Raw genomic sequence first — 26,026 nt, 5'->3', positions numbered from 1 at the left:
AAGTGGTATAAAAATGAAGTCTTGAGTATCTGAAAGGTTTTTTTTATTTCTTAAGTTTCACTTGTGCCTTTCTGTGTTTTTTACCTGGTTTATGAAACTTTGGAGGTGTGGCTGCTCAGCTTCAGTCAGTGAAGAGAGAGGTGAAATTGCTGAAAGGATGTTTTGCACTACACAGTGGTCGATCAGCGTGTAATCAGAATGAATGTCTGTCTCAGCTTTTGGATCACAAAAGACAAAGCACATGATAATTTTATCTGTATGATAATTTCAATGAAGTCCTTCATTGTATGTGAAAGCAAAGGGAAGTAACTCTTGTGGCTTATCTCTATTGTCATCTTCTGTGCTGCATCCAGTAGTAAGCCGGATGTATTGTGACTTACGACTCTTTTATACAAAAACAGTAAAGAAGGTTTAAGGATTTAAGATTTCTAGCACACAAAACCAAGAGATAAATAAAACCATCAGATTGGTGAAAGCATTCAAATAGACATTTGAAAGATGTTTCTCACTTAAAAAAAAATAAAATAATAAGTTATGTAAAATTTCTTCTCACTAGCATTATGCTTTATAAAGAGTAGGTTGGCTTATGCTGAGGTTATCTTCATTATCTGTCTGGAGGAGTTGCATGTTCCCAACAGGTAGTTGCCTTTCCTTCCCTTTGTGTTGTCTGGCAGCAGTTGTATAAACTCAGAGCAGTCTTCCTCCCAGGTTTGGAAGAGCAATTAAGCTGCCATGGCACAGAGTTATTAAAAGCTCACATGTTCCTAGATTTCCAGTAGTCTGACAATTATGTAAGGCAGATGTACAGCTGGATTCAGCCCCTACCTTTATATCCCTTGAATTTCCCTAAAATGTAGTTCATGCTCTGAATTCCAGTACAGTAAGTTGTGGTTTTATGACCATAAAGATACTTAAGCCATAGCATTTCTTGTCATCTGACTCGTATTGTGAGAGCCCTGGTGTTTCTGGACACTTAAAAGTGGCAGGTCCTGAACTTGGGACACAAACTCCAGTGCAGTGCTACAGGCCTGGGGAAGAGTGGCTGGAAATCTGTCTGTCACAAAGGACCTGGAGTTGCTGGTTAATAGACAGCTGAATATGAGCCAGCAGTGTGCTCAGGTGGCCAAGGTGGCAAACGGCATCCTGGCTTGTATCAGAAAGTGTGGCCAGCAGCACTAGGGCAGTGATTGTCCCCATGTACTTGGCACTGCTGAGGCAGCACCTCAGTATTGCTTTCAGTTTTGAGCCCCTCACTACAAGAAAGACATTGAGGTGCTGGAGCATGTCCAGAGAAGGGCAACAAAGCTGGTGATGGGTCTAGAGCACAGGTCTGATGAAAAGCACAAGTGTGATAATAGGGGATTTTCCTGTCCTGTCAGACACCTGGAGAAGGGGACTTGCCAGGACTTTGCTTATTCTTAGTTCTTCTTACTGGTTAATTTAGATTGCAATCAGAAGCCATAATGTAAATACTAAAATCAATGTGCATTACTCTTGTTTCTATTAGTAGTGGAAGTTTTTTCCTTTGATGGTCTGTGCCCTTAGTATTGCAAGAAATGCTGTTGTAGTTTGAGAAACAGATTTCTGACCATGTTGGAACAGGTAGAAGTTGTGTAGAAGTTCTCCTCGTGTGTAAGAAAAAGGCCAAGGTATTTATGGAGTCTCCTACTTGCCATTGCTGTTCTTGTGTCCCCTGAAGCTGCAATTGCAGTGGGAGAGCTTTGTGAGAGATTTACTCTTCAATGAATATTGTGGTAGGGTGGGTTCTGGGATTTATTAGACTTCATGTAGATTATGGAGGTGTCTTTGTGAGCAGGAGTTGTGCTTTTTCAGTGACGTTGAGTCACTGAACAGTAAATGGGCTTTGTGAAGGGTCTAACGAATAGCAGAACCTACACAGAGGCATTGGTAAGAGCATGTAGTTGGATGTGGTAGGGAATAGGAGGTGTGGATGGCCAAAGTAAAATGTGGTTTCTGCCTTGTATCATCAGCGAGACATGAGATCAGCTGATCATACCTGATCCACAACATTTTTTTCCATGGGTGAAGAATCAGACCATCAGCAGATGTTCACACAAAAAAAATCCTGTGAATTGGGTCTCTGCTGAACGTCCTGCACTGTATTTAAGTAACTTGCCTGAGTGCCTCTGTTATTACAGCATATGTGCTATAGAAGTTCCTACATTTGATTAAGAACAGGAACTTTTAATTCTTTTCCAGCAGATATTTATGGGATAGAAAGTGCTTGAAGCAGGTCGTGCTTGTAGTGCAGGCTTTGAGAAGCTGACCTCTGCTTGCCTCTTGTACTGCATTTGATTAGTTGACTGTGTGAAAGTTGTGGGATCTTATACTTCCCAGTTTCTGTGTATTTTTCTGATTTCAAATCTCAGCTTCAGTTGTCTAAAGACCTAAAGCATTCAGCGAGTCTGATAAGTAAGAAAATCCATAGCAATACTGCTAATGTTTATCTTTGATGCACGTCAGAACACAATAGGGATATTGGTGAAAGCATTGGACTCCTTACTCATAATGCCATGGTGGGTAAATTACAGGTGAATTGTGGGAAGTGTCCTTTTTTCTTCCTGCCTTGTGAGGAAGAGAACTGTTCTGCTGATCTTACAGTTTAAAGGAGTAACTTTGCTGAAAAATCACTTGCTGTTCCTATCTCAGAGGTCACCTTTTTCCCAACTTTATGAGCAACGGGACTCTTTCCTCCTTCAAAAGAAGGTGGCTTCACCAAGAAAATACAGCAAGAGCAGATCTGGGACTGGTTAACTCACTGTAATACCTGTCAGATCAGAGAATGATGTTTAAAAAAAACCCCAACCCACTATAAAGCCAAATTGCTTAGGATTAGAAAAAGTACTTACTATCTGATAACTGCCGTGGCAGAAAGATTTAATATTTCATTCCTAGATGATGTGTGCAAGTTCCTGCAGCAGTTTTTGTTTAACACTGGGAAGATCTTAAAAGCAACATTTCCTTTAACATGCTGTCCAAGGAGTAAAACCTCCAAATTGTTGATTTGACAGCTTCCATAGCATGGTGAAAGGTAGGAAAACCAACCTCTGATTAATGAATCTGCCAAAAGTGTTTGGTTGTGCTGGAGTAAGGATGAAAGAAAGAGTCAATTCGTTGTATAGTTTAGTGGAATTTATGAGTGTGTGGGCTTACTACCAAACACAGTGCTGTTGTCAGTGGTGTGCTGAAAAGGAAAAATGTTTTATTCTATCTCTCTTGGTCATGGCTGTACTCCAGTGACCTGCTTGATGGCTGTGGAAGTCCAGTTACTGTAAAAGCATCAGGTCTACAGCATGTAACATAGCGTGAACGAAAGCATGAAATTATGAAAAAAGAAAGTATATGGGAAATTTAAATGGGCTTGGGGAATAAACTCCAAACAATTCAGAGAATTAATTTTATTCAGTACATTAAATGGGATTACTCATGAGATTAACAGAGCATGACTGGAGTCAACTGTAGAGGCTTCATAAGGCAAAAGTAGATTAGAAAGGAATGACAGAGTAAAATTCAACATCAAAAATTGCTTGGAGCATGTTGGTTGCTAAGGGAAACACACTGTATATAGAAATGTAGTGGATAGAAACAAAGCAACATGCTTCCAAGGCTCCTTCCTAACACGAGTTAATCTCCTGGGTTCTCTGAAGTTCTTGGGCTGGGCCTGCCTGAAGCCCAAAAGCACAGAAACAAGAAGAGAGAGCTGGAGTTTTCCACGTCTGTGAGTTACAAGTAATCCATCTGAATTTTTGAGTTACCAACTGCAGTTGATGTAACCTTGACTTTTAACAAGGTACATCAAGGTGTTCTTTCTTCTCTTGCCTTTTCAATGCATATAGATGGAAACTCTTCAAAGTTACTACATATTGAGATCTGTCTAATTCTTAAAATTAGAGAACAAAACATCGAAAACAGTACTCTTAGAATGAATAGTAATTAATTACTCATGTAATTGCATTAATTAAACTTGGCTATGCAGTTAGGGAGCTAATTATGTTTAAAATGCAATTGCACATTTCAATCACTGCCCACACCCTGGGGATCACCCTTTTTTTCCTCCTCCCTCATTAGAGTTTCTGTAATCTCTTCCTGTTAAATGGCGTGGTTGAAACTGAGACTATGTATGCATAGATGTGCGTTTGCTTTCTCCAGAAAATGTGTCCTGTTAAGAATTTTAAACATTTCTTTATGGTGCTATTTTATCTTAAAAATCCACTGAATTCTTTATACTGTTTATTTTATCCTCCAAAGATTTATTTTTGTCTCCTGGAGGTCAATATCCATGTGAATTCATTGTGTCATATGTATAAAATGCTTAATTTAAAAGAATTATAAACTAGGAAAGAATCTTTCATATTAGGTTTTGTGTTGGGTTTTTTTGGGGGGGGGGGAGGGGGCGGGATGTTTGTTTCTTTTCTTGTTTTTAAATGGAAATAGATAAATGGAAGAGTTTTCTGGGATCATGAAGTCCAGTCTCATCACAGGCTATCAGATTGTCTAATCTTTTCCATGAACATGTCAAATTTAATCTGAGAATCAGCTGTTTGTTTCCTTGTTGTGTCCATGAAAAGGGTATTGGAGAGTCGCGTTCCCGCGATGCGTAGCTAGCGCTCTGACTTCACAGCACCACTGTGATAAGTCAGTGTGTATTTACGCTTGGGCAGGCGGTGCTGTTCCAGAAATCATCCTAGCAGCCTTGCTCTGTACTTGCTGCAGTTGGCATACACGTATCCTGAGCGTTATTGCCTGGGGTTGTGCAGTATCTACCCTGAGTCATTATTCCTGTCCTATGTTAATACAGTGGCCTTCTGTGACTATTCTGTTTTCTTGTGAGCAGGAAGTATAGGGTTTTTTCCTGTTCTGTTCTTTACAGCTGGTTGTGATCAGCTACACACTTCATCTGATTTCCAGTATCTTAGTTTTCAAGATAGATTCCCCCCTCCCGAAAATGTTTTTGAACCTTCTTGTGTTTGTGTTGGTCATCAGAGGATTTTATTGGCATTTTCCTACTGTACGTTGCAGTCATTACCAAAAATATTTAATAGGGTGGCCCTTGGAGCTTCACTTGTAACTTACTTTCAGTGCAGTAGCACTCCTTTCAGCATAAACTTCCTTGTTAGCCAGTTCCTATCTTGCTTTACAGTTACTAAAATTCTTATTTTAGTAATCTTACACAATACACTATACCCAAAGCTCTGTTGGATGCCTTAAAAATACTCTGGTTTTGTTATAATCAACATTAAGTCATTCGCTGCTGTACTACTTGAATAACAAATACAGTTTTGCTACCTGGTAAAGGTCTTACAGTCTAACTTGAAGTCCATTGAAGGTATCACAACACACAATTTGAAGATTTTTTTAAATTGTTGTACTTGTAAAATAAGTATTTCCTTATTTATTTGTTAGTAACTATTATTATTATGGTATGGTGGGGTATGGCGTTACACTTGATTTTTATGAAGCTGCATGGTGCTGTCTTGTACAGCCATGGCAGGTAAGGCTTCAGCTTTCCAAAGCCTCTGGAATTGTTTTGTTATGTCCACATACATTGTTAGTCTTCCCATGGGAATTCAGGGAGTGTAAACTTTTCAAATTGTAGTTAACTGTTTTCAAATCTGATTTATGCCATCTGTGGACATTTTTCATGTTTTTGATTGATTGCTAAAATACATCAGTGAGGGCTGGGAAGAGTTTCTCCTGGTTAAGTCTTAATATATTTTTGCAGCTGAAGAGTTTCACTGCCTTGTATGAAATCTTCCAGGGACTTGCTATTCTGATATTCTAAAAAATAGATTTTTGGAACCTGTTTTGAGTCCCTAAGAAGAAAAGAGTGCTGTTTGGTTCATTTGTGTAGAATTGGTCCCTGAAACCTTCAAACAGATACTTAACAATACTTGTCTGTATGTGCATTCAAAGTCAGTTAGTTTTAGTCTTGTGACATCTGACTCTGGAGACTCTGGAAATCCTGGGCTTCTTTTACGTTGTGGAGTGTGTTTAGTATGAGTTAGACCCAGTTTTTCTGTGGCTCTGAGGTCTCTGTGGAGCTGGCTGTCAGGTTGTTTAGTGGCATTTAAAAGTGTGTAAAGTGGTGTCTGGTGTTCCAGATTGAAGATAAGGAACATCTGTTGTGGGTTGGGAATAATACCTACTCTGTCCTAGCGTTCATTAATTCCAGCTGGATTACTGACTGATGACAGGATGGTATTTTCTACAGAAGTGCTCAGAAGTTAGCCATGGCTGTAAGCACAGGGCATTGCAGGGCTGTACCACATAATCGTTTTGTAGCACCACAAATCCTAAGTTAAGCATCTTGTAAAATAGAATATAAAGAACTGTGGGGTGTGGGGTGTGAGAAATAACTTTAAAATATTTAAATATTTAAAAACTGTGGCATTATGTGACACGATACTGACAATGATAAAGTCCATATCTTTACTTCTGGTGGCTTGGTGTAAGACACAAAAGGCAATGGCAAGATGTTTGTGTTACCAGTGTGTTGATGGGAAGCCCCTGTGGTAAGCCAGCTGTGGGGAGAGGAGGACCGCACCATGCTCCCTATCTACTGCTCCTCTCCTGTCCTGTGTCACCCAGCTGCTGCTCTAGGTGATGATGTGGAATAACTGTGCTTTGGTTACCCCATGGGTCCTGTGGCAAAAATATCTTAGAAGACACATATTTTCTTGACTTTCACCAGCAATTTCTGGAAGTTGTCTCAATACGTAGTTATTCTACTGAAAATAGAATAATGATGAAAATAGCAAAAATCTTGCTTTGATCACTGTTGGTGATGTCTGGTTTTCTTGTCCAGAGAAATACTTGAGCCAGAGCCCAGTGCAGATATGCAGTCAGTAATGATTTTCCCATTAGCTGTGTGCAACTTTTATAAATCTTGCAGAGGAACCTACTTGATTGTAAAAATGAAACCTGTTGGCTTAGTTGCATGCAATTACCTGCCTCAGGAACATTTTTCTTACTCTTGCTGTGAATTCCAGTGCATTTTTCTCTCTTAGGCATGGTAGCATTGTAGGTTCCCAATCTAAACTGACAAGTATATTAATTAGGCTACCTAACCTCCACAGCTTCATTGTTCTGGTGGGGACCACTGTTCCAGGAGCTCCAAGGAGTCCCTGGGGTCCCACCTGTGCTTCCATGTGCCTGCTTCATGGAGCTGATGCTGTGTGGAATGGGGTGACAAACAGGTTGCAACCCCCTGCCTCACCCTTGGTGGCCTGGTGCAGACCAACCCTCAGAGCTGTGGCATTTGTACCTTGGCACGGGAATGGTGGAGCCTGATGTTTCAGGGAGTTCTTGGGAATATCCTGGGACATCTCTTGGTTGACAGTGGAGCGTTAAACTCTACAGCTAAAATGTAGTGGCTGTTAAATTCTGTGAAGAACTCCTGTTGCAAGAGGAGATGACACTTCTCTTACATTTCTACCATTGTGACTGGTGGTGTTTGCTTTTTCTGTTTCTAAATTTCTTCCTAAGCTTTAACTGTTCCATTTGAAAATACAAAGTAAAGCTCCTGAGGTGTCTTAGAATAGGTAGACAAGCAGTTTCAGTGGGGAAATCAGTCAATTAAACATACACAGATATCTCTGTAGGGTTTTCCTTTGTGTCAGTTTATATGTGAAATTTGAATAGTGGTTGGACTTTCTATTTTTTCCTGGTATTCTGCCACTGGTTTTTTCCATTAATTACCTCATTTCCGCCCCCTCCCCCCCTTGTTTTCTGTGATCTGTTATCTAACTCTCTCCACAGATTGAAGTGAATAACCAGGTCTTTTGGCTTTGTGTGCCACAAAAGGTTTTATTTACGAGACCTCTGCTTTAGGTATTTGTTCAAAGATCTATACCATCAGAGGTTTTCCCTAACTGGTTCGAGTGGCTTGATTTCTAAAGAGTAACCTGTGCTTTGTAAGGCTTGAGCACATAGTGTCATAGGCATGGAAATAATGAAAAAGGTTTATTGAAGTGATAGAGATCTTTACATGATGAATCAGCAAGATGGAATGAAGGGGAACTTTTTATTTAATAGAAATGGATGTGAGTCAAGGGTTCTTTAATCTCATTTCTAATAATCTTCAGGAGAGAATCTTGTACTTAATTTTATTAGAAGTTTTGTTTAGTTGGTAAGCAACTTGCTTGGGGAAAAAACCTGAAAAATTTAAAATCTGGATGGAGACAAAAACTTCTGCAATGTTGGCAAGAACTTAGGCTGAATGTTATATAGTGTCTAAGATGACTATTACTGGAGAAGACATGGGGATTTGTTTAATTCATTAAGAAGGTTATCTTGGGTCTTTCCTTGGAAGCTCTTATTAATTGGAATAAAGTACTCAGCTCTGAGAGGAGGAATAAAACCTATTTTTCATTTGGCATGTCATGGTTCTCAGCTGTGCTGGAATCTTATGAAGGTGAATCATACTTGATACAGAGACAATAGTGGTCCAGAATACAGTGTTATTTTCTGGAGTATTGCAGTAGAACATTATGGTCTAGAATACAATTTTACAATTTTTTGTGTGTAGTTGTCTGTGGTCGTCACTCAAAAGAAGACTTGAATGAGTAGTAACACGCTTTTTAAATGAACAGCATTATCTCATCCTGTTGCCACGTTATCATGTATTTTATACATATAAAATCATCCTGCTTGTGGCCGTAGTCGAAGAGGATCTTATAGTGTTGAATCCCAACCATTCCTGTGCTCATGTTGATGTGAATTTTTAACAAAAAATCAGAAGCCTTATTGAAAGTCTTACTCTAGGAGTTAAGTGGCCACTTTACATTCTGAAATGTCAACTGATTTGCTCTAGAGAGAAAAACGTAGTGTTGTGTTTTTCCATTTAGCTAACTCACCTTCTGAAATAATAGTACTGGAACAGTTGAGTGTGGCTGCATGCATCAGGGTAGAGAGGAATTTCAATCAGAACACTGGGAGGAAAAAGTGAAGGGAGCTAATTGTTAACTGGGGAAATTGGAGGAAGCTTATATGGAAAAGTACATTGATAGTGCAACATAATACTGTTCAAATAGATCCTTTGCCTCATGGTGGAAATATGCATGTTTATTAATATTTCCAATTGAACCCAGGCTGTATGAACAGATATCCTTGACCAAAAATACATCAAATGTATCTGTGGTGTTGTAATTAAAATAGAGGAGAATAGGTTTTAACACGATTGAGTAGGGAATCTAATGAGTTCATGATCCAACAGTGCTTTACAGATTAGTTGCTATCTAATGCTATTAGTTCATAATTTTATCTATAATGTTTGGCCCTGACCTTTTAATAAATTAATCAAACAGACTGGGACCACTTGAAACACTTGAACTTGAAACCTCTAGATTGTTGGTCTCATAATTGACCTAAATTAACACTTGCCTAACTGTAGTACTCATTATTGGTGATACAAGTAATAAGTTTAATTGTGTTCTCTAACTACTGTTGTGCTTAAGGTCAGCTTGATTTCAGAGGGATTAATTTGTTATTCCATTACAGCTCTGTAGCCGAAAGCCTGTTTGGTGGGTGGTGGTTATCCCTGTAAGAATATATAATGTTATAACTTTCTGTAATATCTACAGGTTTTAGGACCTGCCCCAAAATGGTGTTCCTTCTTGGACAACTTGACTGAAGAACTGGAAGAGAATCCAGAGAGCACAGTTTATGATGATTACAAATTTGTTACCAGAAAAGACCTTGAAAATTTAGGTAAAACAATCAACTGTCCTGTTTGGCTGACAACTTTGTTCAGTGTCTGATGATGCACACATGTTGAATGTTGTAATCCTAATGTGATATATGAGGACTGCTAGAAATTCACTGGCAGGAGTTTCCTGCAGTCTTCTTGGTTATTGCTGTACCAGACTGATGGCTTTATGTTCTTTGGTTCCCAAGCAACACTACACTGGATATTTGTGTTTCTAAAGATTTTTATCGTAAGATGGTGACTGATATTTGCTGATTTAATGGGTCTAAATCTGTTGCATGAGCTTTCAGACACTAAATGGAAGGCATAGGAAGAGAAGTGGGATTAGGTTTTGAAATATTTTTCAGGTATTCAAACAGTATGTTGGAACTCGCAGCAAAATCTGCCAACAGCTACCTTATTTGAATGTAGTAATTTCCAGAAAATACAAATCATTTTAGGGCTAATAGAAACAGTTTCAGGAAATGGGAATGCTGAAAATTAGATAGCAGAGGAGGTAAGCGTAATACGCTCTCTCAAAGTGGTTAGCCCTTTTTCTGTCTGTTACATGTGTTGATTACAAAGTTTTGCTCCAGTTAAATTAATTTATGTCTGAAGATGGGAGTTGGGTTTGGCCTGGCAGCAGGCCATACAAGGAGGTCATCCAGAGCATCTTCAGCATTAGAGTTCTAGATGGTCTGCATGTACCTTGAAGAACCCTATCCCAATCATACTGGAATACGGCGATGTAGGCAAAGTAGCATTATCAACAGACACTTGCCTGGGAATATTTTTCTGCTTTAAATTAATGATACCTTGCCATCAGAGTTATCTTTCTTGGAAAAGACCTTTCAGATCATCAAGTTTAACTATTAACCTAGCACTGCCAAATCCACCACTAAACCATATCCCTCAGTACCACATCTACACATCTTTTAAATACCTCCAGGGATGGTGAGTCAACCACTTCCCTGGGCAGCCTGTTCCAGTGATTGACAGCCCTTTTGGTAAAGAAATGTTTCACAATATCCAACCTAAAGCTCCCCTGGAGCAACTTGAGGTTGTTTGCTCTTGTCCTATCTGCTACCTGGGAGAAGAGACTAACCCCCCATCTGGCTACAACCTCCTTTCAGGTAGTAGTAGAGAGCAATAAATCCTCCCCTGATTTTTCTGTTCTCCAGACCAAACACCACCAGTTCCCTCAACAGCTCTTCATCAGGCTTGTGCTCTAGACCCTTCATCGTGTTGCTCAAACTCAGTCAAGTTCACTACCCCGTAAATGCAGGCTTTCAAATGAAGACCCAGTTTGAGGGATGTTTTGTGTTTCTTATGTCAGGGTTTCTTCATATTCCTCGCCATTAGTTGGAATACTTTCATTTTGGAATATGCAGGAAGATTGTTTCCTGTAAATAGCTACAACGTTTTTAGAGACAATGTTGCTTTCCTAGCTGCAGGATGATTTCTCTCTCTTATTTTGCCATTTGGTTCTAGAAGGAAGTTTGGTAGTTTTTATTTTGTGTGGATTTGAGGCCTGTAGAGGGTATATAGCTATAAAAAGCTTTTCCTTTTGTCAGTCTTGGAGTTTTGTGAAGATAGAGAGAAGGAAAATCAGAGAACTGATAAGCATTTTCATTCTTACTTAGCTTAGGGTAGGGCCTAGGGGTGACTGTATTTTTTTTCAGCATGTTGATTCTTCTAATTAAGAACATACCTATACCACACTGAAAGTGGTTGATGAACATCTATGCACTTTCAAAAAAAAAGTCCTCTCGAATTTTTCTTTGTAAACTTTTATAAAGCATGGTGCATGTGGGCATTTTAAAAGATTGTACAGTGACATGTATTATGACAAGAACACTGGATGGTGTTACTGTGAAGAAGCTCAGATTTCTTGCTTGCCAAACTGATTTTTCTTTTTTGGCGGTGTTTTTACTTAGTCTTGATGTAATGGATGTGACTGTTAGATTGATGTGTTGTGTTGGCAGTGCTTGTTCCTTTTGAATTGAGTAAGTGAAGTGGCTGGCTTAGAATAGGAGTTTTTTGTATATGAAAGGTCTTTGAAATCCTCGGTAACTTTCTTCCCAGGCCTTGCTCATCTCATTGGATCATCATTGCTCAGAGCATATATGCATGGCTTTTTCATGGACATAAGACTTTATCATAAGGTAAGTAAGGCAAATCCTTGAAATTTTTACTCTTTAACGACCAGAGGTGTGTTGGGTTTGGGGGGAGGGGGGCGCGTATTTTGGTTTCTCTTTTCTCCAAATAATGAACTGTGTGGTGTTTTCTTTTACTTCCTCCTGCTTGCTGAAAGGCAAAAATGATGGCCAACCCCTTTGCCTACGAAGAATACAGAAGAGAGAAAATAAGGCAGAAGATAGAAGAAACACGTGCACAGAGAGTTCAACTAAAGGTAAATCCTGTAAACAATGGGTCTACCTCTGGGAAAGCTATTCTTAGAGTAATGTATTCTCAGAGGTGTAATGACTTAGGATTTGATTCTGTTTGTCATCAGAGACACAAAGTAATTTATAGAACTTTTGGAATGGGACTATAAAATTCCCACATGTGTGATTCTCACAGGTGAGAGACAGTGAAAGAGTTCTCATCGCATCTGCCACTTGAGCAGATAATCCACTGGTAAAAGTTGCACTTTCTACCTCTGTCGTTAAGTTTTAATGATTTAAGTTATTTAGTTTAACACTCTGTAAAGATACATGGAAATTGTATTGTATTTATAACTAGTAGCTTTCTAGTTTGAATTTGCTCCACGTACAAGGAGAAATAATTGCATTTAACATACTGAAGCTGATGTGTTGCAGGGGAAGAATGATGCAGAAGTCTTACTTAAATTTTCTCCAAGTGCTATTGATTTACTAGTAACTAGAAATATTTGGAACTAGTCAAGGAGCTTTTCAACAAGAGCTAAAGGAATGAACAAGATTTCTCTCTTCACCACACTTAAAACTGTGAAGTATGTAGATTTTGCATGTGTAAAAGAATAATTTAGTGATTAATTGCTTTCCTGTCTCTAGAAACTTCCAAAAGTCAATAAAGAGCTTGCACTCAAACTGATTGAAGAAGAGGAAGAGGAGCAACAGGTTGCCAGAAAAAGGAAACAGAAGGTGAGCTTTTGTTTTGGAGACATCTCTAACAGGGAGCATGTAACTAGTAATGCTTACAGTACGGATTTTTTGGTGGTGGTTAGGGTTGGTTTTGTTACCTGGTCAAACAGATTCCAATTTCCATTTTTTCTGTTTCTCATAAATAATTTATTGTAGTAGGTGGCTTTAAGGTAGACATCACTGTAGCTGCAGCACCAAAAAGGCCATGTAGCATCTGAAAGCTTACAGTGATGAAATAATCACTGTGAAGATGATAGGGGGTTTGTAGGACTCCAGAAGCTAGCTAAATGCAGAGTCAATACTGGAGTTCTTCTAAAAAGACATTTTGTTTCCATTTGTTGGTATTTTGATGGTGACCATGAGAAGATCGATATCATCTGTAAAACTGAAGATACAGTTGCCTACCTTTTTGTGTACACAGTAACAGGAACTTTTCCCGAGGTTGAAAATAATCTAATTTTTATTCTACATGAAGTCTAAGGTTAAAAACAAGTTAATGTTTGATTTCTGGGGGCGGTGGGAGGGAACAACACTGGCAGACGACACGTGAGTTTCAGTGGGTAGCACTTCACAGGAATATAGCATTCCTGAAAGGCAAGCATGAGCTTCATGTGGCATCTAGTGAAGTCCTGTGTGTTACAGTTAGTAAGCATGAACCACTGAAAAAATAGGTGGTGGTAAAACCTCCAATGCAGACTGCCTAAGCCAGGGCTACAGTGGAAATGGGAGTTGAATAAATACGGGCTGGTTTGTGTAGGAGGTTGTGTGAAGTGGACTTAAAGGAGTATACAGAAAAAAATCCATGCCCTGGTTATTTTCCTGAAGTGGCATTAGAGTCCTAGAGCAATTTTCTTTAGGCTTTGGGAGTTAATTTTTGGCTGTGGGAATACAAGCCACATGATTGCAGCAGTTTTTGTGTTTGAAATTCACACTTGTGATTTCCTGTATCTTTTTTTTTTTCATCTAGGTAACAATGCAAGTTTAGTGCTGGGGTGGGATGAATGTACTTGTACAAGTTGGCAATGTTGAAAGATCAGCTTTCTAAATAGAGCTGTGTATTCAGCGACAACATGTATTAAATGACAGCAACATGTATTCACATAAGCTGAAATTGTAGCTTGACGTGTTCCTAATTCAACAGCAGCATAATTTACACTGATTTCAGGTTACTCTGACATGAATGAAACTGCCTTAGCAGCTTTATGTGCAAGGGCAGTGAAGAAAAAGTGTTGTAAGATGCATAAAAACACTTGCTCATACATATTTACAGTAAAACAGTAGTAGTGTTGCATAAAGACGTGTTTACCCTGATAATTTGCTGTACATGTTTTAGAATCATCCCTGTCAGGCAGGGTATTTGCCTTGGAGGTACTACTGATTAGTCAATAGATAACAACACATCTCCAGACAAGCTGGCTGAATGTATGTGAAATGTTAATTCAAAAATATTAGCAATTGTGTATTTAAGATGTCTATAGTGTGCATAAAAAGCCCTGTCTTGCTTACAGGTAGCTTAGAACGATATTTATTTGATCTTTGGGAAAGTACTAAAATACAATGAGCATAAATCTTGATTTTTATATGACCTGGAAGGATAAAGCAACTGGTGTTTCACGTTTTGGTTCTGAGTTTTGTTTAATTAGAAGGTGTTACTGACTTTATCAATGGCTGTTTCAGAATTTTATAACTCGCTCATACTTTGCTTCCTTTCCAGAACTTGCCTAACCTTCTCAAAGATGATCGCTTTAAGGTCATGTTTGAGAATCCTGATTTCCAGGTGGATGAGCAGAGTGAAGAATTTAGGCTACTTAACCCACTTGTTTCTAAAATAAGTGAAAAAAGAAAGAGGAAACTAAAGATGTTAGAGGAACTAGAAGCAGAAAATCAGGTAACATGTTTTCCATTTCCTTTAGGAAAAATCCATATGGTTTTGTGTTTTGCTGGGAGGGTTTTTGTGGGGTTTTTTCCTGTTTCAAGCATTCAGATTTTTCCCCCTAGAAAGAAGGAAGGATGGAGGCAATGCAAGAATCTCTTATCAGCTACAGTAATTAAGTGCAATTTGTAATGTTATCCTCGTTTTTTGGATGTGAACAATATTGTGTCTACATGAATATAGGTTTGAAAAACATAAAACATGTAGGTAAAAACAATTTCATAATGTATCTTCTGCTTCATTTGCTGTTACTTCTTTTGTTCAGATTTTAGTTCTCTTCAACTGTGTCTGTAAAAGCTGTCATGTGCTCTAATTGCAGGAATGGTTTGCAAACAAAATCAGTTAGTGATTTCTTATTTTGTACTATTTTTGCCTGCAGGAAGACGAGGAAGAACCAGAAGGAAGAGCAAGTGATGCAGAAAGTTCGGAGAGTTCAGATGATGAAAAAGGCTGGGTTGAAGAGGTCAGGAAACAGCGCAAGCTCCTACGCCAAGAGGAAAAAGTGAAGCGGCAGGAAAGGCTCAAGGAGGATCAGCAAACATTACTGAAACCTCAGTTTTTTGAGATTAAAGAAGGAGAGGAATTCAGAAGCTTCAAAGACTCTGCCAAAAAACAAAAATTAATGAAGTAAGACTAATGTTCTTTTTTTAATAGCTGGGGGTGGACAATGCTCAAGTATTTCTCTGTGAGACAGGCCAGTGGCATTTTGGCTTGGAAGCACTTACTAGTAAAGCCACATCTGGCAGTTCAGGGATATAACTTAAAGTGACATCCTTGCTGAAAGCTTCATTTTGTAGTTTAAAAAAATACCATGTTTAAAGTATGGCAGAGAGACAACACAGATGAGTAGGAGATTAATACTTCAAGCCAGATTTGGGGATCCATTGCTCAGTGTCAGCAGACTGCTACTCTCACAAATAACAATGCTGATGTCTATGAGACTTGGTTATATTTTGCAACCATTGTCAGATCGAGCTTGACAATCTGGATGTTTTTCATCTGACCCTCTAAAAGGATGTAGGATACTGCATGACTAGTTACTATTTTGGGGGTAGATAGTAAAAGGTGGTAAAAGAAAAATTGTTCTGCCTGAGTGGCATCCAGAAACTCTCAAACTATATTGTCCTTACATTGTCAGGTCTTACTAGTTCCATGTGTTTAGTTCTGTGGTATTTTAGTACAAAAATCAGACTCAAGGTGGGGAGTTTTGTTTGGATTTTTTTATTTATTTGGATTTCCTTAAGTTGATGACCAGCTGAAATATCTGGGTACTGTATAAGGAGCCTGTCAAATTGAGGGACTTGGCCTTGAGGTGGTTAGTGCTGGCAAATACAATTTTTTGGGTTTTGGGGAAGTGAGTTGAGCCCTTTAGAAGATGAGATTTAATAACCTTTTATTATTTGGAGCACAGACACTAATAGTAAGGCCTTGAAAGACAATAGCTTCAGAGTTTTTGCAGCACCCTCGATGCAGACCAGAATTTTGACTAATGTTAGAGATGAGTTGCTGGGCTAGATGGATCTCGTTACAGCCATTGCATTTTTACTTAGAGTGAAATAATACAGTCAAAGAAAAGGAAGTGATTAATATATATAATGGGGCTGTTTCTTTATGTCTTTAATGACTGGCTTTACAACCTAGTTGTTTCATGATGGAAATTTTCTGGAGGCATGTCAAGAAGCACTTGATAAAGACCAATTTACATCACAATTCCAGTTAAACTTGTACATTTAAGGGGCAGGCTGAATATTTAAGTATTACTGAGACAGTATTTCTAGTAGTCCGTGATTTCCATATTGTACGTGTAGGACTTACTTAAATAGACATTTTTTGTAAATTGGGATTTATAGCAGTTCTGCAGAACTACTCCTGTGTTTTCCTTAGCTGTTTTTATAAGCTAGTGTTTTACACAGGGATTTTTTTCTTTGTTCTTTATGCTGAATATAACCACTCATTCTGGACTCTTAACTTTCTGAGATTTCTAAATCAACTTTCTTCTGATTATTTTTCTTTCTTCCAGAAGATGAAGCAACTTTTTACTGTTGTCAGTTTTTTTTCTTTATCAGGAGAAAATCTCCTCTGGACACCATGTCAGTATTGTAGGTTAAGGATATTTTCATTATACTTATAGTCATGCTAGCAAGTGACTTGAAAGGAGCCTGAGAAACTGGTCAAATGGCACTGTATTGTCACTGCCATTGAAATCCTTCCCCAGAGGCAGTATGGATACAGCCTACTCCCATACTGTTTATACACAAATTCAGCTACTGACCTCTAAAGGAAATTCACAAGGACTCTTAGTTTGAACTATGAAGATTTCATTTTGTTCAAGACATGGAAGGCTTAAATGTGAACATACTGAAAGCAAAGTGAATAAGCCAAGACAGGTGTAAGGAAGAGAAACATTTAGGAAAAGAATAGTACAGTGTGACACAGGACAAAGTAAATTATTTCACCTGGTGTGTAGAGGGAGAAAAAGAATCATTGCTTCAGCTTGTGAAAAGCAAAAGCAAGTACCACAGACCTGTCCAGTGGATTCAGGAATATCAGCGATGACAAACGCCTGCAGAATATTTTGCAAGGCATGATGCATAATTAGGGTGGCTTAGGTTAGATTCACTCTGTGTGGTAGGTGTACACATGGGATGTAACGTGAAATAATTTTTTAAAATTTAAAAAATAGAGAAAATTGTAGATAAACTAGAATGACCAGCACTACATCCTTTATATTTTCCTGAGTTGCTATCATTAAATTATCTTTCTATGATTTTTTTTGTCTAAGCAATTAGTTCTATAATCAGCCCCTCAAATTCTACAGAATTTCAAAATTAATTGCTAGTATTTCTTATAGCCTCCATCTGATAAGATTCTGTAGTCATATCGACTTAGTCTGAGTTGTGAGCTAACTTGTTTGGCTAATGGGCATTTTTACAGATTAGAACTTCATGAAGAAAACACTTAAATGTGTTTTCTGCTGGCCTGATTCATTGATAAGCACTCAGCATAAAAATAATTAATTCAAGTAATGTACTGAAAATTGGAAAGACTGCAGTGGAGTGCACAGTTTGGTGAGGCTGGCGTGTTTGTCTTTGATTTGATTTATCCAAGTTAGGGAATGACGCTCTGTGACCAATATAATTAAGTACCTTAATACCTTCACTAGGCATTTAATGGCTAGGTGTTTCTTTTTTTTTTTTTTCTCCTTTTTTCCTTCTAATCATATAATGTTCTACCTGAGGAAACAGTTTATGACTTATATAAAGCTGGGTGTTTCTTTCAACATGTTCCTGACTCAGCACGGCTGCAAGCCCAGCTTCTAAAGCAGTGCTGCGTACTATGAATTTCTTCATAGACCAACAGTCTGTGTATTTATTTTTTGTACAGAAAAGCTGCAAAACTTACTCATGGTAAAAAAAAAAAAAAAAAGCCTTCTCTCAAATCCATTTACATTTCATTTTTCACTTTTTGGACTCTTATGCTTACACATGGAAACCTTCAAAATTGTACTTCCCTAGTGCTTAAGTTCCTTACACAGTAACTTAAAGTGAATCCTTAAAAGGAGTTTTTATCAGTATGCTAAAAGCTCTTTTGTCTTGATTTCCCTTCAGAAGGTTTGTTACTGAGGTTTAGAGCATATCAAAACTAAAAACCACAGTAGCCATGCTTTATAAAGTGTGAGAGTCAACATATACATCTTCAGAAGTGGCCAAGGGAGTCAACAAAAGCCAACAAAAGCATAGTTGACATTCCAAGGTATTGCTAAAGTAAAACGACAGGAAAAGTCCTGAAAAATGGTTGTCTTTATAATGAGGAAAAAAGAATTGCCTGGGCAAATTTTTTGTTTGTTTTTTACTGTAGGGCAGGGGAAGTTGCTTTTAATAACATTGTTAATGTATCCCTTGAATCAATTTGTTTAGGATGATTTAAAGAAAAACAAACAAACAACACACAAGCCAGCTGTTGGGTTTGTGCATTGGTGTGTGCAGCTCGCTATCAGTTGAGATCTGCATGTTTTCAGATAAATATAGACATACTTGCATTTATTCAGTAAAATTGCAACCCCACAGCATTTTGCTGGTATCTCCTCTTTTTAATTTTTCTCCTGACTGAAGCAGTATCTAGGCAATCATGCTAAATAATTGCTGGGCAGTAGCCATATTTCTCCAGTTCACTTTCAAAGGGGAGAAAAATGGGACTTCACTTGAATGTAGAAATCCCACCAGAGTGTCAGTGACTGATCTGCTGCCATCGTTAGCTCTGGGGCTTAGCTTGTCTTCCCGATTCACACAGATGGAACAAGTTTTTACATGTACTCAATGAAAAATATACTACAGGAAAAAAATACAATCAAAGTACCTAGTCATGAGAAATAAAGTAATTCTTGACAGTAATTTTTCATTGTTACTCTGTAAAGTCTTTGTTACATAAAATGGCTCATTAACCAAAATGCAGTGGACTTCAGAGACTTCAGGCACCGGCCACAGTCCATGAGCCCTTCATCCAGAGCAAATGTCATTGAGTTTGGTGGCTGCTAATCGTCTGTAGTTTAGTGATGACTTATTTTCCGCTTTAAAAGTTGTACAACAAATGTCTCTCAGCCCTCTTCAGAGAGAGATCTAACAAGGCACAAATGCAGAAACTAATTCTCTTTCAGTTAGGCAAATGACCCCATCACACAGTGGGTTCGCTCGTACAAGCCGCATCGTATTCTCAGGTGGCACTACCTACTCATAGAATCCACCTTACAGAAGGACGAGCCCTGTTACAACTCAGAGGTGCCTTCAGGGAGGCTGGCTGGAGCCAGCACCATCCCTGCCTGCCTCACCCCTGTGCTGGAGGCTATGCAGGAACAAGGTGCATTTCCACTCCCCAGCTGTTCCCGTTTACAAGCATGTAGTGAAGTCAGTAAGGGTGATATTAAATATCAGCTTGTGACCTGGAGCAGCTGGAGCATGTCCATGTGTTTTTTGTGGGGGCTTTAACCTCCAGTGGAAGAGTGCTGAGAGCAATATTGGTTTTGGCCACAACAGCTATCTCCTCCTCCATAGAAATGCTGGAGGTCAGTGCCCAAGGGAAAGGCTCTACAACAGGTCCCTTGCAGAAACAAACCCCTGAGTACCATGAGCATGAAGGCGCAGGCTCACTTGGAGCTCCTCTTTGGGATCAGGGTCTGTCTTAGTTACTGCATTTACTTGCTTGCATTGTTCTTTTATTTGGAAAACTAATTGCACTGGACTGTTGTGGGTGCAGTGTCTGGGAAGTGAATTATTTGGGCTAAGTGGCTTCTCTCTGTCACTGAAGTCATCCATTTGGTGATAAATTAATTTGTTTTCTAATCAAGATAATTTTCTTCCCTTGAGAGTGTTTCAAATTCAGAAATTACAAGATTTCAAGAAAACTGAATATACCTAGCCTTATTTTTTTGTTTGTGTATGTATCTCTTACTGCAGCTGGCTATTCTGGACTTTTTCTAAAATTTCATAGAAACTACAGCAATAGAAGGGTGTGGTTTCTGTCTCAACTAGAGTGCTATTGCTTTCTTAGAAGAAAAAACCATGAACTTAAAAAAAAATTTTAAATGTTTTAACTGAAAGCAATATCTGAAGAAAATGATTTGAACTTGGTTTTCTGTTTACTGAATGTTTATTTTTTTAGAGTTCTGGTATTTCAAGGTTTTGAGAAATTGAGATTAGTTTTGACTGCATTATCAGCCTTCAATATAGGAAAAAGATGGCAAGAATAGCAACTAATGTTAATTATTCTTTGCAGGAAAACTCTTGGAGATCGTTTAAAGCTTGAAGAAAAACTTGGCACGCTCAATGTGTCTGATACCACAGTAGGCAGCAAACAGGCAACTTTCAAATTAAAGAAGGTGAGCTATATATAATTTTTAAGATAATACACAAGTAACTTTAGTTTTTGCATGAAAGAACAGGAACTTTAAAACCGTCAAACAAATGTCCCTCTTCATTTCTTTATAAGCTGCCAACTCTCCTGCTTCTTGCCAAGAGAATGAAAGCCTCCGGTAGTACTCTGAGTGTTTATACCCTTATAACTCAAGCAGCACTCATAAAATCTTGTGTTCCGGTGGAAAATACTGGCTTCTGTCTTTTAATAGTTTATTTGCAGACATACCATCAGAAGCTTGTGACCTTACCTGACTTCTGTGCCAGGACTGATCAGATCTTGGTCTGCAGGTCCAGATGCGGTCAGGGTGCTGTAGGTGACGGGCTGATAGTGTTACTAGGTCTCGGCATGACACAGAGAGCTCCTAAACCACCTTTGTCACTGAACTTCTGTAACACCGACCACAAGAACGAGCTCGGGTCCTGTTCCGCTTGCCAAATTCCATTTGAAGTGTGTGGTTGACTGCTGCCTATCTGCCTTTCCCAAAGGGTTTTGATTTCCCATCCTGAGGAGTTTTGTAGATCGCAGACAGGTGATTACTTTGTAGTGTGGGCAGAGATAAATGTGTGTGTGCATCTGCTACTGCTGGAGAACACAAGCCATCTTCTAGAAAAACCTTTCAGAACTGAGGAAAGGACACGTAATGAAAGCTGAGGACCGGCATTAATTCATACCTGAGCTGACAAAATGTACTTCAGATAAAATGATTTTTCCCCAGATAAGCCTCTTTGCTATTACACATTTCTCCTTACCTGTGGTCAGATGTTATTCTCACCAGTAAAACTGCTGTCAGAAGAATGGCTACATGGTCATTTGACTGTAACTTGGGTATGCCTGAAAACCCCCAAACCTTTAATAACCAAGTGTATTGGACTGTTTCTATCTTTCTAGTTTTACCTGATTATTGTCTGCTTGTAGATGGCTTTTTTCATCTGTTTTTGATTCCTGTGGTGCTGGAATTTAAGATGTGTTGACTGTGGAATAAGTCACAGATTCCTCTGTGGTGCTGTGTAGGATAACCATTCTGGGGACTCTACCAGCTGCTGTAACTGATATGTCAGTGTCTGGCAGCTGATGAAATGGGCTTTGCAGGGCTTTGAAAGCAGAGTCTTTTTCTGTAGTGGCTTTAAACTGCTAAGGTACTGAATAATGAAACTAGCACCTTTAAGTCTAATTAAAGGAAAAATAATGCATGAAGTGGAGATTTGGTCTCCTATGAACAGAAGAGCAAAATAAGACTTACAAGTCTTCTCTGAAATAAACGACCCCTGTGTATATCTTCAGAAATCCCAGGGAATGGAGCAGGGAGAGCTAGGAAGAAGTCCTGCTATGCAGTGTGCTGTGTCTCAACACTCCTTGTCAGAGGATGAAGAGATAAAGTTGGCAAACTGAAACAGGGATTTTTGTGTTACTCTGTTCATGATCTTCTGCAGCCTTTTCCTTAAAGTGCAGGTGTGTTGAGGAAGTCAGTGGAGTTGAGACTGAAGTTGGCTGCTGCGGTTTTGGTAGGTTAGCAGCTTCCCAAATGCCCAGCAACTGACAGATCCAGTGGAGAAATTGTTCGTCACTTATATTTCACAGTTTAGGTCTCAGGGCATTTTAGTATGGTTCCTAAACCGTGACATCCTGACTGCCAATTTCAGCATGCTTTATCATAGCAAATAGATCTAAGAAAATAGCAGGATTTCTAAAATACTTAAGTACTGGCACAAATAGGGAGGCACAGAGGGCATTTTTTTCTGAAGAAAACCCCAAAGCTCTGCAAATCAATAGATCATTCGTTTTCACTACACTAGCAGTAGCAGTCAACATTGTATTAAGTAAGATTTCTCAAGACTGTTTCAGACAAAATCTGGAGACAAAGAGAAACTACTTACATTTTAAATGTAGTGGGTTTCTTGTTTCCCTCCTTGCAGTGGAGGGATACAATAAATTCCAGCCATGTCTGAAGCCTGCTAGCTTTTATTACCGTGATACTGGTATGGGCTTATTGCTACATTTGGTAAATTGGCTCATGTCTCACTTGAGCCAAAATGTTGTCTATGGTACTTTAATGGGAGATTCAGGAAGAGAATTGCTGATTACAGAATTAGATGCAGTGGGGATATGGCTGCATATCCAGTGATTCTGTCACGCTGTTAATGTGTTTATCCAGTGCTGGGCTTGAAATTGCTGTAATTGCTGGAGTATTTTATAGCACAGACATTTGCCTGAGCTTGGCTAGTTCAAGTCTGCTTGTTCCAGTTTATGCTTAGTTTGAAGACAAGCTTTCGTCTTCCAAAGAAAATAGTGTGTGGCTGCAAGAGCTGTTTTATCTATGTGGTATGTAAATTAAACCCTTTCAGCATGCTTTTGATGAACAGGAAAAACATTAATAGAACATGTGCCACAGGAGCAGAGACTTTAAATTATTTTCATGTGGAAAGTCTTTCTAGAATTGCATACAGCATGTTAAGCACTCTGTCAAGACCTTTTAAGAACACTTTTTAGATAACCTGGTGGGGTTTTTTTTCAATTTTAACTAATTGTTCTGTCTTTCTAAAATTCATTTGTGCAAATATTTAATGTGGTAATACTAGTTAACCAAAGTAGACATTAAATAGCCTCAAGTTGTGCTCTACCTTAAGTGCATTAAATGTAAGTTCTCACATGGTAACGCCTAGGGATACCCAGGATCAACAGGTAGGTATAAGACAAGATAGCAAGGGACCATTTACAATAACATTTTCAGATTTCCCTAATAGAACTCTGAGTTTATATAGAGATACTTGAACAATAAGGTGATACATAAGTTTACAGGAACCTAAGACTATTTTTCTTTTAATATTCCAGTCAGAGCAGCAAAAGAAACAGCAGGAAGCTGAGAAACAACATCGTCAAGAGAGGAAAACTCTCAGGCGTTCTGCTAATCATCTCAAGAGTAAACGTGGAAGAGGACGATTGTTCCGCTGATTTATTTTATGGGGACTTTTTAAGAAACTTTTTATCTCTTTTTTTTTTATTTGAAAACGGGACTTTTTTGAATTGAGACACAGAACCGATGTGTGTGTATATGTATATGTACTTGGATTCAGATTCATCGATGAACACAACCAGAACTTGCTAAACCCTGTGATAATTATTGAAAGTTTATAAGAGTAAAATACTGACCAAAGGACATTACAAGTGTGGTGTGTGTTAAATTCCAGTGTGAACTGTATTTGTGCAGAAATCACCAGCGACTGGTTATTGTGTAACCCTGGATCTTTTCTAAATAAGAATTTTATATACAGCAAGATTGGCTGTCTCTTACTTAACTTAAAAGTTGTGGGGTTTTGATTTCTCAAATCATTATTTATGAATGCTTAGATAGAAGATCAACAGTAAGTTATTTTGTCTAAAAACTTATCTTTACAAGGGCACAGCAAAATTCCCTTGAAGGATGACAGACAGCTTTGTTTTCCAAAAACTGACTTTGACTCTATATGCTTGGATTGCCTTAGGCCAGGACGAGATACAAATGGTCATCATGAGAGACCACCGCTTGAGAAAGAGGAACTTAAAATTGGGCAAAGGCACTCTGTAAGGAAACCTCTCTTGCCACACCAATGAACAAAGGTGAATCTCAGAAGGATAGTCTTACTAAGTTATTTTTTTTCAATATTGCCTTTACTAGAATCCTAAGAATGAGGTTTGTTATCTTTTGATAAGCCAGACATAGCTCAAGGTAGATCAAGTTGTATACAATCAAATAACAAGCACATGAAGGCCATGACAGTAGTTTCCTATTATTCAGAAAGTTAAATGTACTTAAATAGGTTAAGAAACTAAAACCTACATTTGAAAAGAATCGGTCATTTCCGTATGACTTTGATTCCCAACAAAACGCTTGTTGCTAACCAGGATACAGCATCTCTTCTTGTTTTTTATCTTGCAAACTTAATCATGTGTCTAAGTAGTTCACTACTTAATGCAAAAATGAATTTCTTTACGTTGATCCTGAAGGAGCTTTGGTGATTGCTTTTTAAAAGGCTCTAAATTTTTTCTTTTTCCTAAATCCAGGAAACTGAACTGTAGATCCAACAAGAATCAGTGAATCTCACCATCACTGTGAATCTTTTTCAGAGACTGGGAGGTTCTCAAAAGTTTAGCTTTATAAACCAGAGATAATTAATCTGATCAGGTCTCTGGACAGGATTTACCATAGAATTTTTGCACTTATTTCAGTAAAAACCTTGGTTACCCATAGCCTGGTGCTTTTTTATTAAGATGGTAGAATAATCAGTCACATGGTTAAATTTATTTTCTTCTACTGATGAATTTTATCTGCTTTAATTCCTTACTGTTGTTTTTTATTATATTATTTCCTTTAATTTAAAAATGCCTTTTGCTCCTGTTATTTGCACCTTTAAAACATACCTTGTAACCATCACCTCTCTGTCCTTGCATCAGCTGAAGGATGAGTCCCTCATTATCTATTTTTTGTCAAATTTCTGCAGTGTCCATAAGCTTCTCGTGCCTCTTGTTTAACACAGACCTATCCAGTAGTTCAGTGTCAGTCTCACCCCTGCTGCATATCAAGAAGTACCATTATTACTTCTCTTTAGCCACTGAGGAAACATAATGTAGTTGTGGTTGCTCCAGGATATATCCCTCTTTTTGGAGTCTTGTCCTTTGATGATGTTCAAACCTTTAAAATCCAAGTGCAGCGACAAGTTAAAATTTGTACTAGTGTAACATCTTGCCCTGGAGCATTGTGTTATCTCTTGGAAATTATCTGCATGCAGTTCAGGTGTGTTTGCTTCATATCCATATCTACACTGGATATGGAAAGAGCAATGGGGGAAACTCGCCACCGTTCTGATTGACACCGAGAGGATTAGGGGACAAACCAGGGATCAGGTGGACAAACCTGGCACTGTAAGAACAGGAATTTGGAGGAGTCTTCCTCTTTTCATGGAAGGCCTAAATCCGTTTATGTTTGATCAAGAGGTAGAGGTGCATTTATAGTTTAAAGCATCCTTATTTCAGCAATGATTTTGTTGGTTGTTAAGAGCAGTAAAAACAAGATCTTGTCCATCCGCTTGATAGTAGCGAGCAGGGTTTGACCTGCTTAACTTCAGCTTAAAAAGCGTTCTCTGGTTTGAGACTCTCATGACTGACACTGGTTTAGATCAGTGTAGGCTTTGATTTTCATCCACTTATGAAGGACTGCATTAGGGAGAAGGCACATGCAAACTGCACACTGGTTGTTTCACATAAAGGATATTTGGGATGTACTTTAAACTGTGCTTAAATATACTGGGCATAACCAGTGAGATGCCCAGAAAGATAGGACTGTGACTGTGATTAAGGCTAAGTAGAGGTAACGTAAGT

The 26,026-nt window shown here is 38.5% G+C and overlaps 1 protein-coding gene across 3 annotated transcripts in view; it reads left to right on the top strand.

Annotated features, from left to right (window-relative positions):
• NOL10 (nucleolar protein 10) overlaps positions 1-23,830 on the top strand; it is a gene marked incomplete at its 5' end in the record, with an annotated part of 51,859 nt that extends 28,029 nt beyond the window's left edge. For all 3 annotated transcript variants that reach the window (XM_084262402.1, XM_084262403.1, XM_084262401.1), the window contains 8 exons: positions 9,603-9,729; positions 11,792-11,871; positions 12,021-12,119; positions 12,742-12,831; positions 14,546-14,719; positions 15,144-15,391; positions 20,534-20,636; positions 23,504-23,830. In XM_084262402.1, coding sequence (XP_084118528.1) covers positions 9,603-9,729; positions 11,792-11,871; positions 12,021-12,119; positions 12,742-12,831; positions 14,546-14,719; positions 15,144-15,391; positions 20,534-20,636; positions 23,504-23,623 — 1,041 coding nt within the window. In that variant the 3' untranslated portion in view covers positions 23,624-23,830. The remainder of the gene's footprint in view (positions 1-9,602; positions 9,730-11,791; positions 11,872-12,020; positions 12,120-12,741; positions 12,832-14,545; positions 14,720-15,143; positions 15,392-20,533; positions 20,637-23,503) is intronic.
• Between the last annotated feature and the right edge of the window lie 2,196 nt (positions 23,831-26,026).

The sequence above is a fragment of the Gallinula chloropus genome, assembly GCF_964237585.1.
Source record: "Gallinula chloropus genome assembly, chromosome: 3".
Lineage (NCBI taxonomy): Eukaryota > Metazoa > Chordata > Aves > Gruiformes > Rallidae > Gallinula > Gallinula chloropus.
The sequence above is the reverse complement of the archived record's forward strand: the minus strand, read 5'-3'. Positions and strand labels throughout refer to the sequence as shown.